General features: G+C 43.0%; 1 protein-coding gene across 2 annotated transcripts in view; it reads right to left on the reverse strand.

Annotated features, from left to right (window-relative positions):
* Window positions 1–17,572, reverse strand: part of LAMB1 (laminin subunit beta 1) — an 86,003-nt gene that overhangs the window by 34,343 nt on the left and 34,088 nt on the right. For both annotated transcript variants that reach the window (XM_025378669.1, XM_025378668.1), the window contains 8 exons: window positions 14,930–15,009; window positions 6,526–6,661; window positions 4,879–5,037; window positions 3,449–3,576; window positions 3,106–3,229; window positions 2,346–2,550; window positions 1,593–1,736; window positions 1,151–1,382 (listed from right to left, as the gene is read on the reverse strand). In XM_025378669.1, the coding sequence (XP_025234454.1) occupies window positions 1,151–1,382; window positions 1,593–1,736; window positions 2,346–2,550; window positions 3,106–3,229; window positions 3,449–3,576; window positions 4,879–5,037; window positions 6,526–6,661; window positions 14,930–15,009 (1,208 nt within the window). The remainder of the gene's footprint in view (window positions 1–1,150; window positions 1,383–1,592; window positions 1,737–2,345; window positions 2,551–3,105; window positions 3,230–3,448; window positions 3,577–4,878; window positions 5,038–6,525; window positions 6,662–14,929; window positions 15,010–17,572) is intronic.

A 17,572-nucleotide genomic window follows, 5' to 3' on the forward strand; every position in this document is an offset into this window, starting at 1 on the left:
CCCTTTGCTGTTTACCTCTGTTACCCCTCCTCTCTCTGCTCCCGGTTAATCTGGTTTTCTGTCTTTCTCTCGTATTCTCCAGCTCTCTTTGAAAACACAATAATGGAAAACAGGGCAGAAAAGAAAAAGATGACCCCAGTATATTAATTTCCTCCTTTCACTCTTGTATAACTGTGTCCTTGCTATCTTTTTACAACACAATTTTAAGGTTGGAAGGGATTTTTATTCTTGAATGCCGTTCTAGCATTGAGCCGAGAGCCACATGTTTGCCTCCATGAACATCTTCATGCCAAAAGTTAATCACATACTCAGTGTTTCACTAACAATTTCTCTTTCATCTCATGAGTAACTTCACCACTGACTGAAGCACTTGCTGCAGTGTTTCACGAGTAACTTTTAAAAACAAATATCTTCTATAGGGCGAATGGATGTTGGAAGGGAGAAAATTTATCCCAGTGAAAAGGTGCGGACTATTACCCCCAAAAAGCCATTTCTAACAGTACTGTCTGCATTTCTTAATTAGTAATGATAAGTATAAGTCAGCAGGTAATTTTTTCTTATGGACTATTTTTTATCTATTGAGCTATCCTATTAATGTTATGGAGGCACATTCTCTCTCCTTTTCTTACTATATATCTAGCACATCCATAATGATTATTCAACCGACATTTGCTAACTGGAGAACAGATCTACTTAGGCATGTTTTATAGAGTCTCCCGGAAACTGTGGTTGCATAAAGTGTTCTGAAAAACAAAGCTATTTAAAATGACTAATCCCATTTGGATTAGTTTCTCCTTTCGCCTAAATTAGGCAGGAGCATTTCACAACTCTCATCCTCGGTCAGAATCTGCTAAGACAGACAGAATTTCTATACAGCCCTATGGTAAGCTCTAGGGTGACTCTCCAAGAGGACAGATTCATGTCAGTTTTGTTCTCTGCGGTATCTCCAGCACCAGAACGGTGCCTGGCACATAGAGGATGTAAACTCAATACATACTAGGTAAATAAACAAGATCCTAAAAAATAATGAGGTGGTTAGAAATGAATGAGTGAGCTGAAACCTGGTGGAGATGAATTCTGTGGCTGGTCTAAGATGCTGTCTGCTCAGCCAGAGATCATTGCATTCTCCTTACTTTCAGCGTCTGCATACCTCTCACAGTTATGACCCATGGTGTAGTCCTGGCAGTTCAAGCACTCCCCCATCACTGGGTCGCAGTCATCGGCATGGCCATTGCACTGGCAGGGCTGGCAACTTGGAAATCCCCAGTGCCCAGGTAAGCACCGATCACACTGCCGAGCATACACTCCCTGGAAACAGTGGCACTGGCCAGTGACAGGATTGCAGAAGGCATTGACAGATCCTTGCAGATGGCACTCACAAGCTAAAGAAACAGGCAAACAAGGAACTGCCTTGAGAAACTCATTCAATGGAAACATGCCCCTTTTATAAGCACCCTGTTCCCAATTCAGAATGCTCATGGGTTGGTGTGATCAACTTCAGGAGGGAGGCATCGGCTCTGCAGCCATGGAACCCTGCCACAATGGCTGAGTTAATCTGAATGAATGCATAACAATGCTTTTGAGGAACCTACGTTTGCATCCACTGGGGCCAAAGCCAAAAGTTCCAGGTGCACATCTGTTGCAGGTTCTTCCAACCACGTTGGGCCGGCACTGGCACTGGCCTCCGTTGGGATCACACACAGAACTCAATGAACCCTGAGGGTCGCATTCACACGCTGTGGGTAAAGAGAGGTCAGAACCCATGAAACGGAGCAGCATATCAACAGGCTCTCCCTGATCCTTTCTCCTTTACTACTTTGGTTTATTCAGAGTTCTGGTTTAAAACAGTATCATCCCTATGATGAGCGGAAGGGAAGAAAAGGGAGGCAGAGTTGGCAGACCAAAGCAGTTTTTCTAGGCAGGAGGTCATTAACGTTTTCTCCCCTTGCCTTCAAAGCTCAAATATCACAGGACATTAGACCAAAGCCCAGTGACCTTCAGAGGATGGTCTGACCTTTCAAAGAGAAAAACACACATTTCAGTCATTTGATGCTTCTCTGATTCCATTCCCCACTCACTACCCTGCTTATGGAAATGCTTTATCCTCATGGACTTTTCCCCTGATCACCTGTTATTTGCATATTTTTTGAATATCGATTCCATCTTCAGTGGTGCTCTATCGCTAAAATATTACTTTAAAAGATAAAGACACACAGTAACTAAGACACTATTTCCCTTGTGCTGCCTAACACAGGGCTACGGGGCGGGCACTCCACCGCACTTCGTGTGCCAGGTATACTCAGAGCCAGAAACAGCAGCTGCTGCAGCTGCCAAGCAATACCTACCCAGGCCTGTCTGGTGTAACAGGGCAGAAATGCTAAAGATGATGTTTCTGCAAACATCTGTCATCGGCGTTTTCACAACGCTTCTGCTGTTCTCTAGACATCGGTATCTCTGAAAGGTTTCCCAGGCACTGTTGGTGACCACCCCATCTCCTGAACCTCCCACGGTGAAGATGTCCAGTGATTTACAGTATGGCATGAGAACAAGCTGTGAAGAAATGAGAACAGCCAAACATCCTTACAGTGGTGCCCCATGGCGTGGGTTTAAGCAAGCAAACGTGGAAAAAACCCAAATGCTTCTTTGACCCTTGAACAGAAATCATTAGACTCATTAAATAAAGCATAAACCTCCCTATTCCTAAATACTCTTGGCAGGACATTTTAGATATATTTTACACAGCTTGATGGCTTTTGAAATGCTATTTTTATTTTAGAGATGGGGTCTTGCTTTGTTGCCCAGGCTGGTCTTGAACTCCTGGCCTCAAACGATCCTCCTGTCTCAGCATCACAAAGTGTTGGGATTACAGGTGTGAGTCACTAGGCCCAGTGAAATACTATTTTTTTTTAACGACATTTTATATTTTTAGAAGGAATAAATCCTTTCCACGGGGTGAAGTATAAGCAAAGTGACCTCAGAGGCAAGAAAGAATGATTCTGCTTAAGCGCTGGCCTCAGCATTACGCCTCAACACAACACCCTGGGAGCAGCTGGGCACTTTCCGCCCAGGCTTTCCTGCATATGCCAGAAGCGATCTCACACTTACAGAATCGATCAGCGTGTAGGGGCTCTCCACGTCGCTATCAGAGGAAGTGTATTGAGGCAGCTCCAACCTCACTGTGTAGTTCGTTCCCTTCTCAAAGCACACCGGCCGAGGAAGGACGACATATCTGCCCCCGAACAAAAAAGAAAGACAACAACGAAAGTCAGCCTTCATGCATCCAAAAAATAAAAATTAAGAACAAAGCTCTGCATCAATAATTCCAAAGGAAAAAAGTCAGCAGTCAACGTCTGGCTCTGAAATGGTGACTTGAAAACTCACAAAATATTAGAAAAATACTAATTTGCATATGAAGTCTGTTGAGCTGCCAAACCACTGTCACACTGACCTTGAGCCTGGTGATAATGACACCACCTGGTTGTCATCATCAGGGATGGTATTACCACATCGGCTGCTGGGTGGAATCTTTCCAGGTCGCTGCACTGTGATGACAGCTTTTTCCCAGTGGTCGGGTAGCTAGAATAAGAAACAATGAAAAGATGGTTAGTCCACCACTGCCTGTTTATAAAAAGACCTCTCCAAATCAATCAATTGCCAAGTTGAAATGGAAAACAAACAGTTGCTTTTCCCTTTCCTCTTTACTACTACGTCTGCTACTCCCCTGGTTCCAGCCTAAATCCCTTCTACCCTGGATGCTGAAACACCTCTCAACTGTTCTCTGCCTCTTCCCAATGTCCCTTTCAGTCCACTTTAAAGCATCTCAGATAATGACAATCCCCTGCTTGAAATGCTTCAATAGCTTCCTGTGAATATTATAGTCCAAATTCCTTTACTAATCCAAGTATTTTTGCCAACAGCATCTCCAACCATATCTCTTATCAAGCTATGTGGAATGATTCTCAATAAAAACAAAACCCTCCCTTCTCTTTTCCACTCACACTATTTCTTACTTTTGTGCCAGCTTTCCACAATTCCATTCACACTTTAAGGCCTCGCTCTGATTCTCTAGGAAAACATTTTGGTAGCCCTGGCTCGGGCTGGCTGGTGCATGCCCATCTTCTAGGACCATGCATCTCTCTGCTGTTGCACCGTCACCTTCAGTCTTTCATTACAATTCGGGGCTTCAGTCTGCACTGGACAGCCAGGCTGTGAGGGAAGGAGAGGATCTCATACATCCTCATCACCACCTCAGTCCTCAGCAAGGTTGAGTGCCTCACAAAAGATCACTATGTTTGAAAAACTGGATTCAAGAAAATGGTACATTTTGGCTGGGTGTGGTAGCTCACGCCTGTAATCCCAGCACTTTGGGAGGCTGAGGCAGGCGAATCAACTGAGGTCAGGAGTTCGAGATCAGCCTGGCCAACATGGCGAAACCCCATCTCTATTAAAAATACAAAAATTAGCCGGGCATGGTGGCACATGCCTGTAATCCCAGCTACTCAGGAGGCTGAGGCGGAGAATTGCTTGAACCTGGGAGGCGGAGATTGCAGTGAGCTGAGATTGCACCACTGCACTCCAGGCTGGGCAACACAGTGAGACATAATACTACTACTACTACTACTACTAATAATAATAATTATAATAATAATGAAAGAAAGAAAGAAAGAAAGAAAAAGAAAGAAAGAAAGAGAAAGAAAGAAAGGAAAGAAAGAAAGAGGTACATTTTAACTTCCATGGAGGAGGTGAGACTGTCAGAATCTCACCTGTTCTGATGCAACCTCCATATTTCACAACTATATATAATACTCATTAGAAGTACTATTTTTCTACTGATTTCTCCCCTCCCTCCTCCACCAGTCCACTGAGTGATTTCTTTACCTGTGGCTCATAGCGAATTAGGATGTCATACTCCATGGAATATGGTATGTCGTCAATGAAAAATTCCAAATAAGCCCCTTCAGGCACTCGGACGAAGCCGGCTCCAGTCCAGGAGGGAATCCGGTCCTGGATGTACTGCCGCTCCACTATGCTAACCCCCTGAGGACATGGCAAAAAATGGTTATTCTTTATTTGAAATGGAATTCAATAACTTTCAATAGTCAAAGAAACCCGAAGTCACCCAAAGATTCAAAAACGGTTGCTACCTTATGTCTATTTTTTATAGTCAAATCTCCCCTAATAGATTGTAAAAAGTTTTTGATATCCAAACAGGAAACTGGTTCCTTTTTAGTTTTGTGGTTGGAGTAGTCTTGGGACACTGGAGATGGCACTCAAAGGCTTGGGATATACCTTATTTGATACGACCAGGAGAATAAGCATAAAGGAAAAAAGAGAACATCACACCTGCCATTATAAGCAAGTCTAGGAATCATAAGGTGTTTCCCAGATTCTCCACAAGGTTAGTCCAATATCTAGTGAATTTCTGTCTCTCATATTGGCATTAGTTTTAGGCTCCATTTTCAAGTAAAGAAAGTTGATATGATAATGAATGTTCACAACTGATGAGTTAATTCTGATTAACTGTTTACAGGGTTATTTTTTTAATACCTGTTGTTGGTCATATCCAAAAATGGCTGTGATCAACTCTTTCATTCCCTGTATGTATCCATGTGTGGCCTTACCCAGCAAGAGGTACAAACTATGTTATCCTTTCCATGAATCTGGGCTGTCCTTGTGACTTGTGACCAACAGAACATGAGGAACTTTCTAGGACTTCTGAGTCCAAGCTTTAAGAGACCTGACAGCTTGTTTCCTCTTTTTGGAAGCCAGAAGCCATCTAAGAAATCTCACTATCGCCAGGCATGGTGGCTCACGCCTGTAATCCCAGCACTTTGGGAGGCCAAAGCGGGCAGATCACCTGAGGTCGGGAGTTCGAGACCAGCCTGACCAACATGGTGAAACCCTGTCTCTACTAAAAATACAAAATTAGCCGGGCATGGTGGTGCATGCCTGTAATCCCAGCTACTCGGGAAGCTGAGGCAGGAGAATCGCTTGAACCCAGGAGGCGGAGGTTGTAGTGAGCCAAGATGGCACCACTGCACTCCAGCCTGGGCAACAAGAGCAAAACTCCATCTCAAAAGAAAGAAAGAAAGAAAGGTCATATGGAGAGAAATGCCCAGCCAGCCTCCAGCTGTTTCAGCCCACCCCAACTCATGAACCAGGCATACATTTAAAGTCATTAAATTTGGGGATGAATAGATGAAACAATATCCTTGCCTCAGTATTTACCATGTTAGGTTGATAACTTTGGAGCATAAGTAGGGAGAAGAAAAGTTTCTTGGAAAGACAAATTTCTTCAACCAACCAAAAGCCTTTTCAGTGAATGCTCCAAAGCCAATTTGTGAGTTATAGATTTACTTAGCTTTAAATATGACTGTTCTCACGAAGGCATGGTCCTGATCCTTATTTTGTGCTCACTGACAAAGCTATAAAAATGCTTCTGAAATGGACTCTTTACAAAGCATGTATGTTCCACTACACCCCAAAACACTGCTTTACCGACCTGCCACGCACTCCCCTACTCACGGGCCCCAAGTTGGCTTCCTCTGCTTCATAGAGGTAGTGATCCAGGGTGGCAAAGTAGTAACCAGGTTCCACTTCATTGCACTGACGTCCAATCATGTGAGGCCGACATGAGCACTGGCCTGACTCTGCAGAGCAACTGGAAGGGAGGAGGAGCCAGGTCAACTGAGTTCATGGTCACCCGAGTCAACCCGCCAGAAGCAGCCCTACAGCTGCCATTACTCAGTACACCGGGCCAAATACATAGCATGTTCTTGTTTTCTTCAGAAAATACATATGTGGAAAAAAATAGTGCCTATGGATTAATCCCAAACTCCAAAAGCATGGCCAAGAACCTGGTCTTCTCTGTTTTACCTCCCTTGCCCTCTCTTAACTGACACTCCATCCACATCACATGGAGGTTTTCGACATCCCAAACTTTCTTGCTTTGGCATCTTAAATTTTTTGCTTATTTCCTGAGATTTAGGCTCAAATATCCAGCTCCCTGAAGAACATCTCCAGCTTGGCTGTCCCAGAGGCATCCTGAACCAATGGATCTAAAACAGAAGCCCTCAGTCCCTCCCATGGTCTCTATCAGGGTGAAGGCGCTACCACCTGCTGAGTCAACCAAGTCAGAAATTAGAAGTTCTCCAGATTCTTTCTTCACCCTCCATTAGGAATCAAATTCTGTGATTTTTACTTCTGCATCTCGTGTCTCTCTTCCCCCTTTCCATTGGCTATGCTATGCTAAATATAAGAAATGCAGCCGGGCGCGGTTGCTCATGCCTGTAATCTCAGCACTTTGGGAGGCCAAGGCAGGCGGATCACCTGAGGTCAGGAGTTCAAGACCAGCCTCACCAACATGGAGAAACCCCGTCTCTACTAAAAATACAAAATTAGCCAGGCATGGTGGCACATGCCTGTAATCCCGGCTACTCGGGAGGCTGAGGCAGGAGAATCGCTTGAACCAGGAGGTGGAGGTTGAGGCGAGCTGAGTTCATCCCATTGCACTCCAGCCTGGGCAACTAGAGTGAAACTTCTGTTCTCAGCTTATGTCCTTTTTATTAGTATCATAATTTTGTATGCAAAATAAAACTCAAATTACATGTATCCATTTTTACTTCACTTAAAGATGAGCTGTGGTTTGGAATTGTTACTTTAACCCCTTCTCAAGATTCTTTTTTTCCCATCCCAAAGTTTTAAATAAGGTACTTAAGGCAAGTTGCAACTCACAGGAAGACTTTGCACTCACAGGTTTATTAAAAATGTCCCAAGGCTGGGTGTGCAGTGGCTCATGTCTGTAATCCCACACTTTGGGAGGCCAAGGCGGGTGGATCACCTGAGGTCAGGAGTTTGAGACCAGCCTGGCCAACATGGTGAAACCCCGTCTCTACTTAAAATACAAGAAATTAGCCAGGTGTAGGGGCACACACCTGTAATCTCAGCTACTTGGGAGGCTGAGACAAAAGAATCACTTGAACTCGGGAGGTGGGAGTTGCAGTGAGCCGAGATCATGCCATTGCACTCCAGACAGAGCAAGACTTCATCTCAAAATAAATAAATATATAAAATAAAATCCTAAATGGCCCTGCCACAGCATAGCTGAAGTCCTCTTTCTGTGTATCATATTGTTATACTACAGGAATAGGAATTATTTTTTTGTTTGTTTGTGTTTTTTGCTTTTAAGATGGAGTCTCGCTCTGTTGCTCAGGCTGGAGTACAGTGGAAGGATCTCGGTTCACTGCAACCTCCACCTCTTGGGTTCAAGCTATTCTCCCACCTCAGCCTCCAGAGTAGCTGGGACTATAGGCGCCCGCCACTACACCCGGCTAATTTTTGTATTTTTAGTAGAGACTGGGTTTTACCATATTGGCCAGGCAAGTCTCGATTTCCTGACCTCGTGATCTGCCCGCCTCAGCTTCCCAAAGTGTTGGGATTACAGGCGTGAGCCACTGCGCCCAGCCAGGAATAGGAATTCTTAATGTCCCATAGCCAATTCCCAGGAGAGGAAAGCTTGTTCCAATTAGGACCTAGCCCTCTTTTGGCACAGTCCATGAACAAAAGCTATTTTAAGAAACTCAGGCATCAGACATTACATCATATGGACAAAAGAAAATTATTTCCTCCCCAAATGTTTACTGAGAGAACAAATATCCAAAACGTGAACCACCAAAGAAGAAAACAACTAGACCTTCATGCACAACCATTAGAGAACGAGCAAATGAAGATGAGGACAAAGGCACCAGCAGTCTCCCAGTGTTGCCTCTATCTGCAGCACAATTCTAAACAAGGAATGGCTCCATGAGAGCCAATCATGTGAAAGGAATTCCCTTAACAGCGGCCCTGCCAATCACAAGTCTCTGTCCACAGGCTTGAATTGTCATCACAGATAGGCATGGCTCCAATTTCAAGACTGGCTCCTTCAGTGAACTCATTCTCTTTGCTATGCAGATGGCCCTCACCCTCCAGCTCTCAGGATCCAGCAGCTGGCTGTGCTCTGCTTCTCTATTCTCAGTCATCCATGGGACATTTTCATGGACTGGCCAGCTGTCATCTCTAATTCATCCCGTCCCAAAAAGATCACCACCTCCCACACTGATTTCTTATCTTCAGCTCTGCTGTTTCTGCCACTAGATTTAAAATTCTTCTCATGGTATAGAGACATCACCTTCTCTTACCTTTATCCCAATATTCAAGTTTTACTTCAAAATGTTTCTCAACTTAGCAGCTTCCTCTCACTGTCATTGCCACTGTCTCCATCCAGGATGGCATCACCCCATACCTGTTACTCTAACAGTCTCCTAAACTGAACTCTCAAACTCTTCTTCTTCTGCTTAGTCCATCCTGTCTACCATGGGCTAACCGATCTTCCCACAGCACTGCTTGCATTATTTCACAAAAACCCACAATTGTTTCTTATGATATCAAGTTATGATGCCCTCTGCCTGGCTTTCTGCAGCCTCCATAACCCATCCTCTGAAAACGGCTTCTCTTTCTGGTGCCGACTCTTTGCTTTCCAATGAGCCACACTCCTCATACTCTTCAGCAAATATTTACTGAGCAAATATTGGCCCTAGCAGCCTTGCTTCCCAGTGCAGGTACCCTCACATTTTAGTCCATTGTGAACTTTGCTCTGAATGAATCCTTATTCCTCAGTAAGTCTATTATTTCTGGCTAAATGATATACAGAAAGAGAAATAGAAAAAAAAAAAAAGTCCCTGTCCTAAAGAACTTACAGTCTAATTGGGGATAAACAATAAAGAAATTACCAATGCAACAGATCAAAATGCAGTAAGGACCTATGCATTGATAGAGTTACAAGCAAAGCACTATGGGAGAAGAAGGTATGATTCATCTGATTGAGGAGACTGAAGGAGGCGTCATGAAAGAGGTGTCCTTAAAGCCTGGAGAGGACTTGACAGGGAAAGAGAGGACAGGAATAACAAGAGCAAAGAGGGTGATGGGGGAATGTGAGCAGAGATGGTCACAGGCCAGATCTCGACCTTGCTACAGTCATTCCCATCTCTGTGCCTTTACCCATCTTTTCCCTCCCAGCTAGGAGGCCCTCCCCTGCTTACCATTTGCACCTTTCAAATCTCAGCTTTCAAAACTCAAGCTCAAATCCTAGCTTCTTCACTGTGATACCAATGATTTATTCCATGTAATTACTGTCTCCTGTGTTCAAGTAAAAATCACATCTGATAGAAATGGTACAGTTTAAAGTTTTATGTATTCTCTACAAATTTCTCTGTAAACTAGAGATTCAATTCATTAAATCAGTAAGGGACAATAAGGACATAAAATAAGTAAGGCCCTGTGTGAGGCAGAATAATGGACCCCAAAGATGTCCACATCCTCATCCCTGTTATCTGTGGGATGGTACCTCACATGGCAAAAGGGACTTTGCAGATGTGATTAAGGGAAGGATCTTGAGATGGAGAGACTATTGGATGATCTGGGTGGGCCCAATCTAATCACATAAATTCTTAAAAGTTGGAGAGGCAGGCACAGAAGTAACTGGGTCAGAGAGCTGTGCCATGAGAAGGATTTGACCTAGTGGTGGCTTTGAAGATGGAGAGAGGGGACCATGAGTCGAGGAATGTGGGTAGCTCTAGAGGCCAAGAATAGCCCTTAGATGACAGCCAGCAAAAGAAGGGGAACCTGAGCCTATGACTGCAAGGAGCAGAATGCTGCCAACAACCCAAATGAGCTGGAAACAGATTCTCCTTTAGAGCCTTCAGAAAACATTGCAGCCCTACCAACATGGAGATTTTGGTCCACTGAGACTGTATTTGACACATAGAACTGGAAAATAATAAACATATTGTTTTAAACAACCAAATTGTGGTCATTTGTTATGGCAGCAACAGAAAACTAATATAGGCCCTATGTCTTCTCAGTGGGTGAAGGCCAAGATTATTTCTTAAAAAAATAGATTTATGGCTGGGTGTGGTGGCTCATGCCTGTAATCCCAGCACTTTGGGAGGCCTAGGCAGGCAGATCATGAGGTCAGGAGATCGAGACCATTCTGGCTAACACGGTGAAACCCCGTCTCTACTAAAAATACAAAAAATTATCCTGGTGTGGTGGCAGATGCCTGTAGTCCCAGCTATTTGGGAGCCTGAGGCAGGAGAATGGCATGAACCCGGGAGGCGGAGCTTGCAGTGAGCCGAGATGGTGCCACTGCACTCCAGCCTGGGCAACAGAGCGAGACTCCATCTCAAAAAAACAAAAAAACAACAACAAAAAAAACCAGATTTATCACAAATATAGAAATTGACAACATTTAAAAATTCCATTTCATTTAAATGGTGATGAATAGGGAAAATGGAATTTTAACCTTTCTCTATTACTAAGGAATTAGGCAGAAAAATATTAAAGCATAAAAAGCATCATTCATAATAACCAACCACAGTGTTCAGTCAGCACCATTCATTTTCTCAGGGTGGCATTCCTCCCCACCCCCAACTAGGACACTTCCTTTTCGGTAGGACCTATGTTCTATAATCCTGTTCTATCACAGTATAGTCATGTGTCACTTAATGATGGGGATATGTTCTGAGAAATGTGTTGTTAGACAATGTTGTTGTTGTGTGACCATCATAGAGTGTACCTACACAAACCTAGATGATATAGCTTACTACACACCCAGGCTGTATAGCATAGCCTATTGCTCCTAAGGTACAAACCTGTACAGCATATTACTGTATTGAATACCACAGGCAATTGTAACACAATGGCATGGATTTGTGTATTCAACCATATCAAAATGTAGAAAAGCTACAGTTAAAATACAGTATCTTATGGGACCACCATTGTATGTGTGGTCCATCCTTGACTGAAATGTTATTATGCAGTACATTATTATAATTAACAAAGGGTTAGCTATACCATAGTCATTCAATACAATGATAAAAATATCTACTAACTTCTGTTCTGGACTTGAAGCACAATAAATTTTAGTCCCTTATTTATTGAGGACCTGCCAGGTCCACCATGCTGGGTGCCAAGTGAGATGCAAAAACAAAGACGACATTAATCCCTGTCCAAAGAGACCTTTTTAATACAACTGTAAGAGCAAAATAAATGTTAAAAGAGATGCAGAAGTAATGCATCAAGGGAGGGTTCGGGGCTTCAGCATGGTAAGTTCAAAAAAGAGGTGGAGTCAGGCATGGTGGCTCAAGCCTATAATCCTCCAGTACTTTGGGAGGTTGAGGCAGGCAGATCACTTGAGGTCAGGAGTTCAAGACTAGCCTGACCAACATGGTGAAACGCCATCTCTACTAAAAATACAAAAATTAGCTGAGTGTTGTAGCTGGCACCTGTAGACCCAGCTACTCGGGAGGCTGAGGTGGGAAAACTGCTTGAACCCAGAAGGCGGAGGTTGTAGTCAGCTGAGATCATGCCACTGCACCCCAGTCTAGGTGACAAAGTGAGACTCTGCCTCAAAAAAAAAAAGGGGGGGGATGGGCTTCAAGTCAGATATGAAAACTCTACATTTCATTGTTAAAATAATTTTGAAGGATGCTGTAAAAATGTTTATATTTTTCAATGTTATTAAACATTTACAAGTAGCATTTACCTAGCAACCACTGCCAATTCTTTTTCATTAAAACAGGTAATCTACTAGGCAAAACTTCATTAACTTGGCTTCCGTTACATTATTTAAATTAATTAGGTCTTACTTTTTTGTTTTGAGATAGAGTCTTACTCTGTCGCCCAGGCTGGAGTACAATCGTGTGATCTCGGCTCACTGCAACCTCTGTTTTCCAGATTCAGGCGATTCTCCCTGCCTCAGCCTCCTGAGTAGCTGAGATTACAGGCAGGTGCCACCACACCTGGCTAATTTTTGTATTTTTAGTAGAGACGGGGTTTCACCATGTTGGCCAGGCTGGTCTCGAACTCCTGACCTCAGGTGATCTGGCCGCCTTGGCCTCCCAAAGTGCTAGGATTACAGGCATGAGCCAACATGCCTGGCCACTTCTTTAGTTATTCCAAAGTTCAGGTTAGTTGTCAATGTAATAGACATGGATTATTAAACTTTTGTCATACTACCAAAAATCCATTCGGCTCACTGTACGACACATCTTAAAGCTTTTACCACTTCCAGTGATTTTTATGCTTAATTCTGTCCCTCACCAAAGTAACTAAGGAGTGTCTGGGATCACATTTAGAGATTGCCTCTCCTAACGAATACATATCTAGTTTTTAACATCTTAGAAATATTTTATTTTTCAATTCTTCTACTCAATCAGCATTTATTCAGTACCTACTGTGTATCCAAGGCAAAGCAAAGAAATATTATCAGGTAAAAGGTTTTGATGAGTGATTGCAACAAACCAATCATCCAGCAAATATTTCCCCAGTGGCATGTGTGCAGATCTCCCAGCAGAATCAGTGCTTCAGTTGCCTAAGGGGCTCCTTGGGGAAATCCCTCTTGAGGGAAAACAACTTTGCAAAGGATCACCATAAAACACTCTGGAGTCACCAGACTAGAAGGCATGTTTAAATGTTCTTTTTTGCCCCTCCACCAATGATTCTTAAAGATAGGGCATCCCATTAATCATGCTGGAAAGATCAGATGATTACCTGCTTTAAAGATCTTTACTAGATAATTTTGCTTCCCAAACTCTCTGGTTGAATACATTCTGGTTTTTATACATTTTTGCAGGAGAGATTAGAGGGCAGGCTAGGGCCTGTGCGTGGGTGGAGACAGACAGGAAGTGTGTGTGGAATAGAGAAAAAGAGGAAGGGAGTGTAGGAACAAAAATTACTTAGGGTTAAGAACCATAGGACATTCCTGAGTTTATGACATAATTTGGGGAACTGCATATGCCACTTTCATCTCATCAAGAAGGACTTTAGGAGTGATGACAGCTTTGAATGGAGGAGTCATTTACTAAAGGATTCAACATGTGTTCTGGGAGTCACAAAGGAAAGTCAGAAAAGTGATTCCACAAGCAGACAGCATTCTGTCTTCTTCCCTGCTTTTATGGAATTATCCTAGCTTCCTCGTCTCTGGAGGTTTTCTAAGAACAGAAATTCACACCGGATTTCAGAGGCTACATGCTGTACTGAGTCTATGGCACGACCTCGAACAGAACAAACCCAAATAAAGAGGACAAACACAACATGTTCTTGCTGCTGACAACCTCATTCCTTCCCAGCAGACTACTATGGTGTTGGGAAATAATTGGGAAAGAAAGTCCGTTTTTGAGTACATGAAGCTTGCTCAATGAATTCAGAGTGTTCTCTCTGGGAAGACTCAAGGTCACAGGGAAACATCTGTCTATTCTCTCAGCAGTCACTTACACTATCTGTTCCAGATGTTCTGACTCTGAGCCAGGAACAGAGACCAACATTCTCTTTGACTCGAAGGTGGTTAAACTCCCACAGATTTAACATCTTGCCAAATGTGTGTTCTGATAGCTTCTGGTGGAGCTTTATGCTTCATTTATTCAAGAAATACTAGCGTATTTAAGGAGCTAAACATTATTTTATGTAATTTTCATTAATGGGTTTGGAAGTTGCAAAAAAAAAAAAGAAAATGAAAAGAGTCTCTACACAAATTAAAACAGGAGTCCATTTTCCATGTTTTTAGACTGTTGAAAAATAAAATGGTTGATGATAACAACTGTTGCTGGGGATGGGGGAGAAGGTACTTTTGTAACTGATAGGAAAATAGACTAGTTCAATATGTCTGGAACAATCTAACATTCTCTATTAAAATTAACAATACATATGTACTTTGACTTAACATTTCCATCACTGGGAATCTAGTCCATAGAGGTACCTACACACATTTATCAAGACATATAAAAATATATTTTGCATATCTTTTTGAGAAACAATTGAATGTCACTCATTCCTAGAAGTCACGAGTTTCCTGGAAGGCTGAGGACAAGAGCATAGGTGGAGCTCCACTTACCTATTGTTTAACGCTCCCCCAAGGTCACAGTCACATGGTCGACATCCATCCAAATCATTGCTTAAGCCCCAGTGCTCTGGCTGCAGAACAGAACATGAAACATGTAACAGTAGGTTTCTGTAATTATACAATAGATTCAGCAAGGAGCAAGTTAAATCGTGTTTCGGCTGTTCCATCAAATGCTCATTTTCATCATTAAAGCAGAAAGCCAACAAAAGGCAGCAGTATTCTGAAATGAAGAAACCTGAGCTGCAGGCACTGGAGTCAGAGAGCCATCCACAATCACGTGATCATGCCAGGTCACAGCCTAGCTGCTTTGCCCTACAGATAACCTCCATTCGACAACTAATGAGAGCAAGCAGTAAAGATACCAACTTTCCTCATTAGAATTACTCTGGCTGTAAGAGAAGTATGGCAAGTGTTTGGCAGGCCTTTAAATTTGCCCTCAGTTCAGTCTGTCATAAATCCCATACAGAAAGCCCTCCAAGAATTTATGTGGAAGTATAGCATACAGCTACAACTATTCTCACAACTGAGCGGTGAGGAAATCAAATCTTTAGAGCACTAGAGATGGAAATAAAGAGAAATGGAACAGTATCTATATAGGGAAGAGGAGCTCTGTGCACTTCAAAAATGAGTATATAAAAACAGGTTCACCAATTTACTTTTTTTCTTTATTTTTTTGAGACCAAGTCTTGCTCTGTCACCCAGGCTGGAGTACAGTGGTGTGATCCCAGCTCACTACAACCTCTGCCTCCTGGTTTCAAGCAATTTTCCTGCCTCAGCCTCCCGAGTAGCTGGGATTACAGGCATGTGCCACCACACCCAGCTAATTTTTGTATTTTTTTAGTAGAGATAGGGTTTCACCATGTTGGCCAGGCTAGTCTCGAACTCCTGACCACAAGTGATCCACCTGTGTCAGCCTCCCAAAGTGCTGGGATTACAGGCATGAGCCACTGTGCCTGGCCTATTTTATTTATGATTTTTAAAAATTTTAGAGATGGGCTCTTGCCATGTTGCCCAGGCTGGTCTCAAACTCCTGACCTCAAGCACTCCCCCTGCCTCGGCTACCCAAAGCACTGGGATTACAAGTATGAGCCACCACACCCGACCAGGCTCATCAATTTAAATTAGACTTCCAGAAATCTCCTTTAAGAATGTATTAGGATTATATATAAATATACATATTTAATGGTCATAATAATTTGGGGCTAGTGAATCCTCCCTAAATGAGAAAGTATAACAATGTTATTAAAAATACAGATTTCTAAAAACTTATCTCATAATTTTCCTACTCAGAATTATTACAGTGAACTTTTTGGTGTATTTCCTTCCAGATTTTGTTTTCCTTGATGAATTTTATTTCCTACATAATCAAGACACTATTCACATCCTGTGTTTTTTTTTTTTAAATATAGCAAGCAGCATGAGCATTTCCTGATGTTATTGTCATTTTCAGTGGCAACCAAATATTACATTGTATAGAAGTCCCCACACTTACTTAACTATTTTTCCACTGTTGTTTCCAAGTCTTCTGCTATGATTAATAAAAGATGCAATGAGTCTTCTGGTGAATAAATCTTTGTCCAATTTTCTGATTATTTCATTAGAAAAAAGTGGGATTACTGGGTCAAAGGGTATTCACATTTCTATAAGCTACTGATACGTATCTCCAAAATGCTTTTCACAAAAGTACAAACCAATGTGGATTCCCATCAGCAGCCAAGAAGTACCAGTACCTCATGATGTCCTAATAGTAAGCATTCCCATTTTTAAAAACTTGTGTTAATTGTGTCTATAAAAGCGGTATTTTATTGTGGCTTTACTTTATACTTCTAACAGTGACGGTGAACATCTTGTCAAATTATCCATTAGTAATTCCTATTATGTGAATTGTCTACTCATGTCTTTTAACATGTACATGTGAGGGTGATGGTAGACTCTACAATGGCAAAAAGCCTTCTCTATTAAAACATGTCATCCTCGAAGATCTGGTTCCAAGATGGCCGAATAGGAACAGTTCCAGTCTACAGCTCCCAGCGTGAGCAATGCAGAGACGGGTGATTTCTGCATTTCCAACTGAGGTACTGGGTTCATATCACTGGGGCTTGTTGGACAGTGGGTGTAGCCCACAGAGTATGAGCCGAAGCAGGGCGGGGCATCTTCTCACCTGGGAAGCACAAGGGGTTGGGGAATTCCCTTTCCTAGCCAAGGGAAGCCGTGACAGAGGGTACCTGGAAAATCGGGACACTCCCACCTTAATACTGTGCTTTTCCAACGGTCTTAGCAAATGGCACACCAGGAGATTATATCCGGCACCTGGCTTGGAGGGTCCCACGCCCATGGAGCCTTGCTCACTGCTAGCATAGCAGTCTGAGATAGAACTGCAAGGCGGCAGCAAGGCTGGGGGAGGGGTGTCCGCCATTGCTGAGGCTTGAGTAGGTAAGCAAAGCCCACCGCAGCTCAAGGAGGTCTGCCTGCCTCTGTAGACTCCACCTCTGGGGGCAGGGCGTAGCTGAACAAAAGGCAGCAGAAATCTGCAGACTTAAACATCCTTGTCTGACAGCTTTGAAGAGAATACTGGTTCTCCCAGCATGGAGTTTGAGATCTGAGAATGGACAGACTGTCTCCTCAAGTGGGTCC

Source organism: Theropithecus gelada, chromosome 3, assembly GCF_003255815.1.
Source record: "Theropithecus gelada isolate Dixy chromosome 3, Tgel_1.0, whole genome shotgun sequence".
Classification (NCBI taxonomy): domain Eukaryota; kingdom Metazoa; phylum Chordata; class Mammalia; order Primates; family Cercopithecidae; genus Theropithecus; species Theropithecus gelada.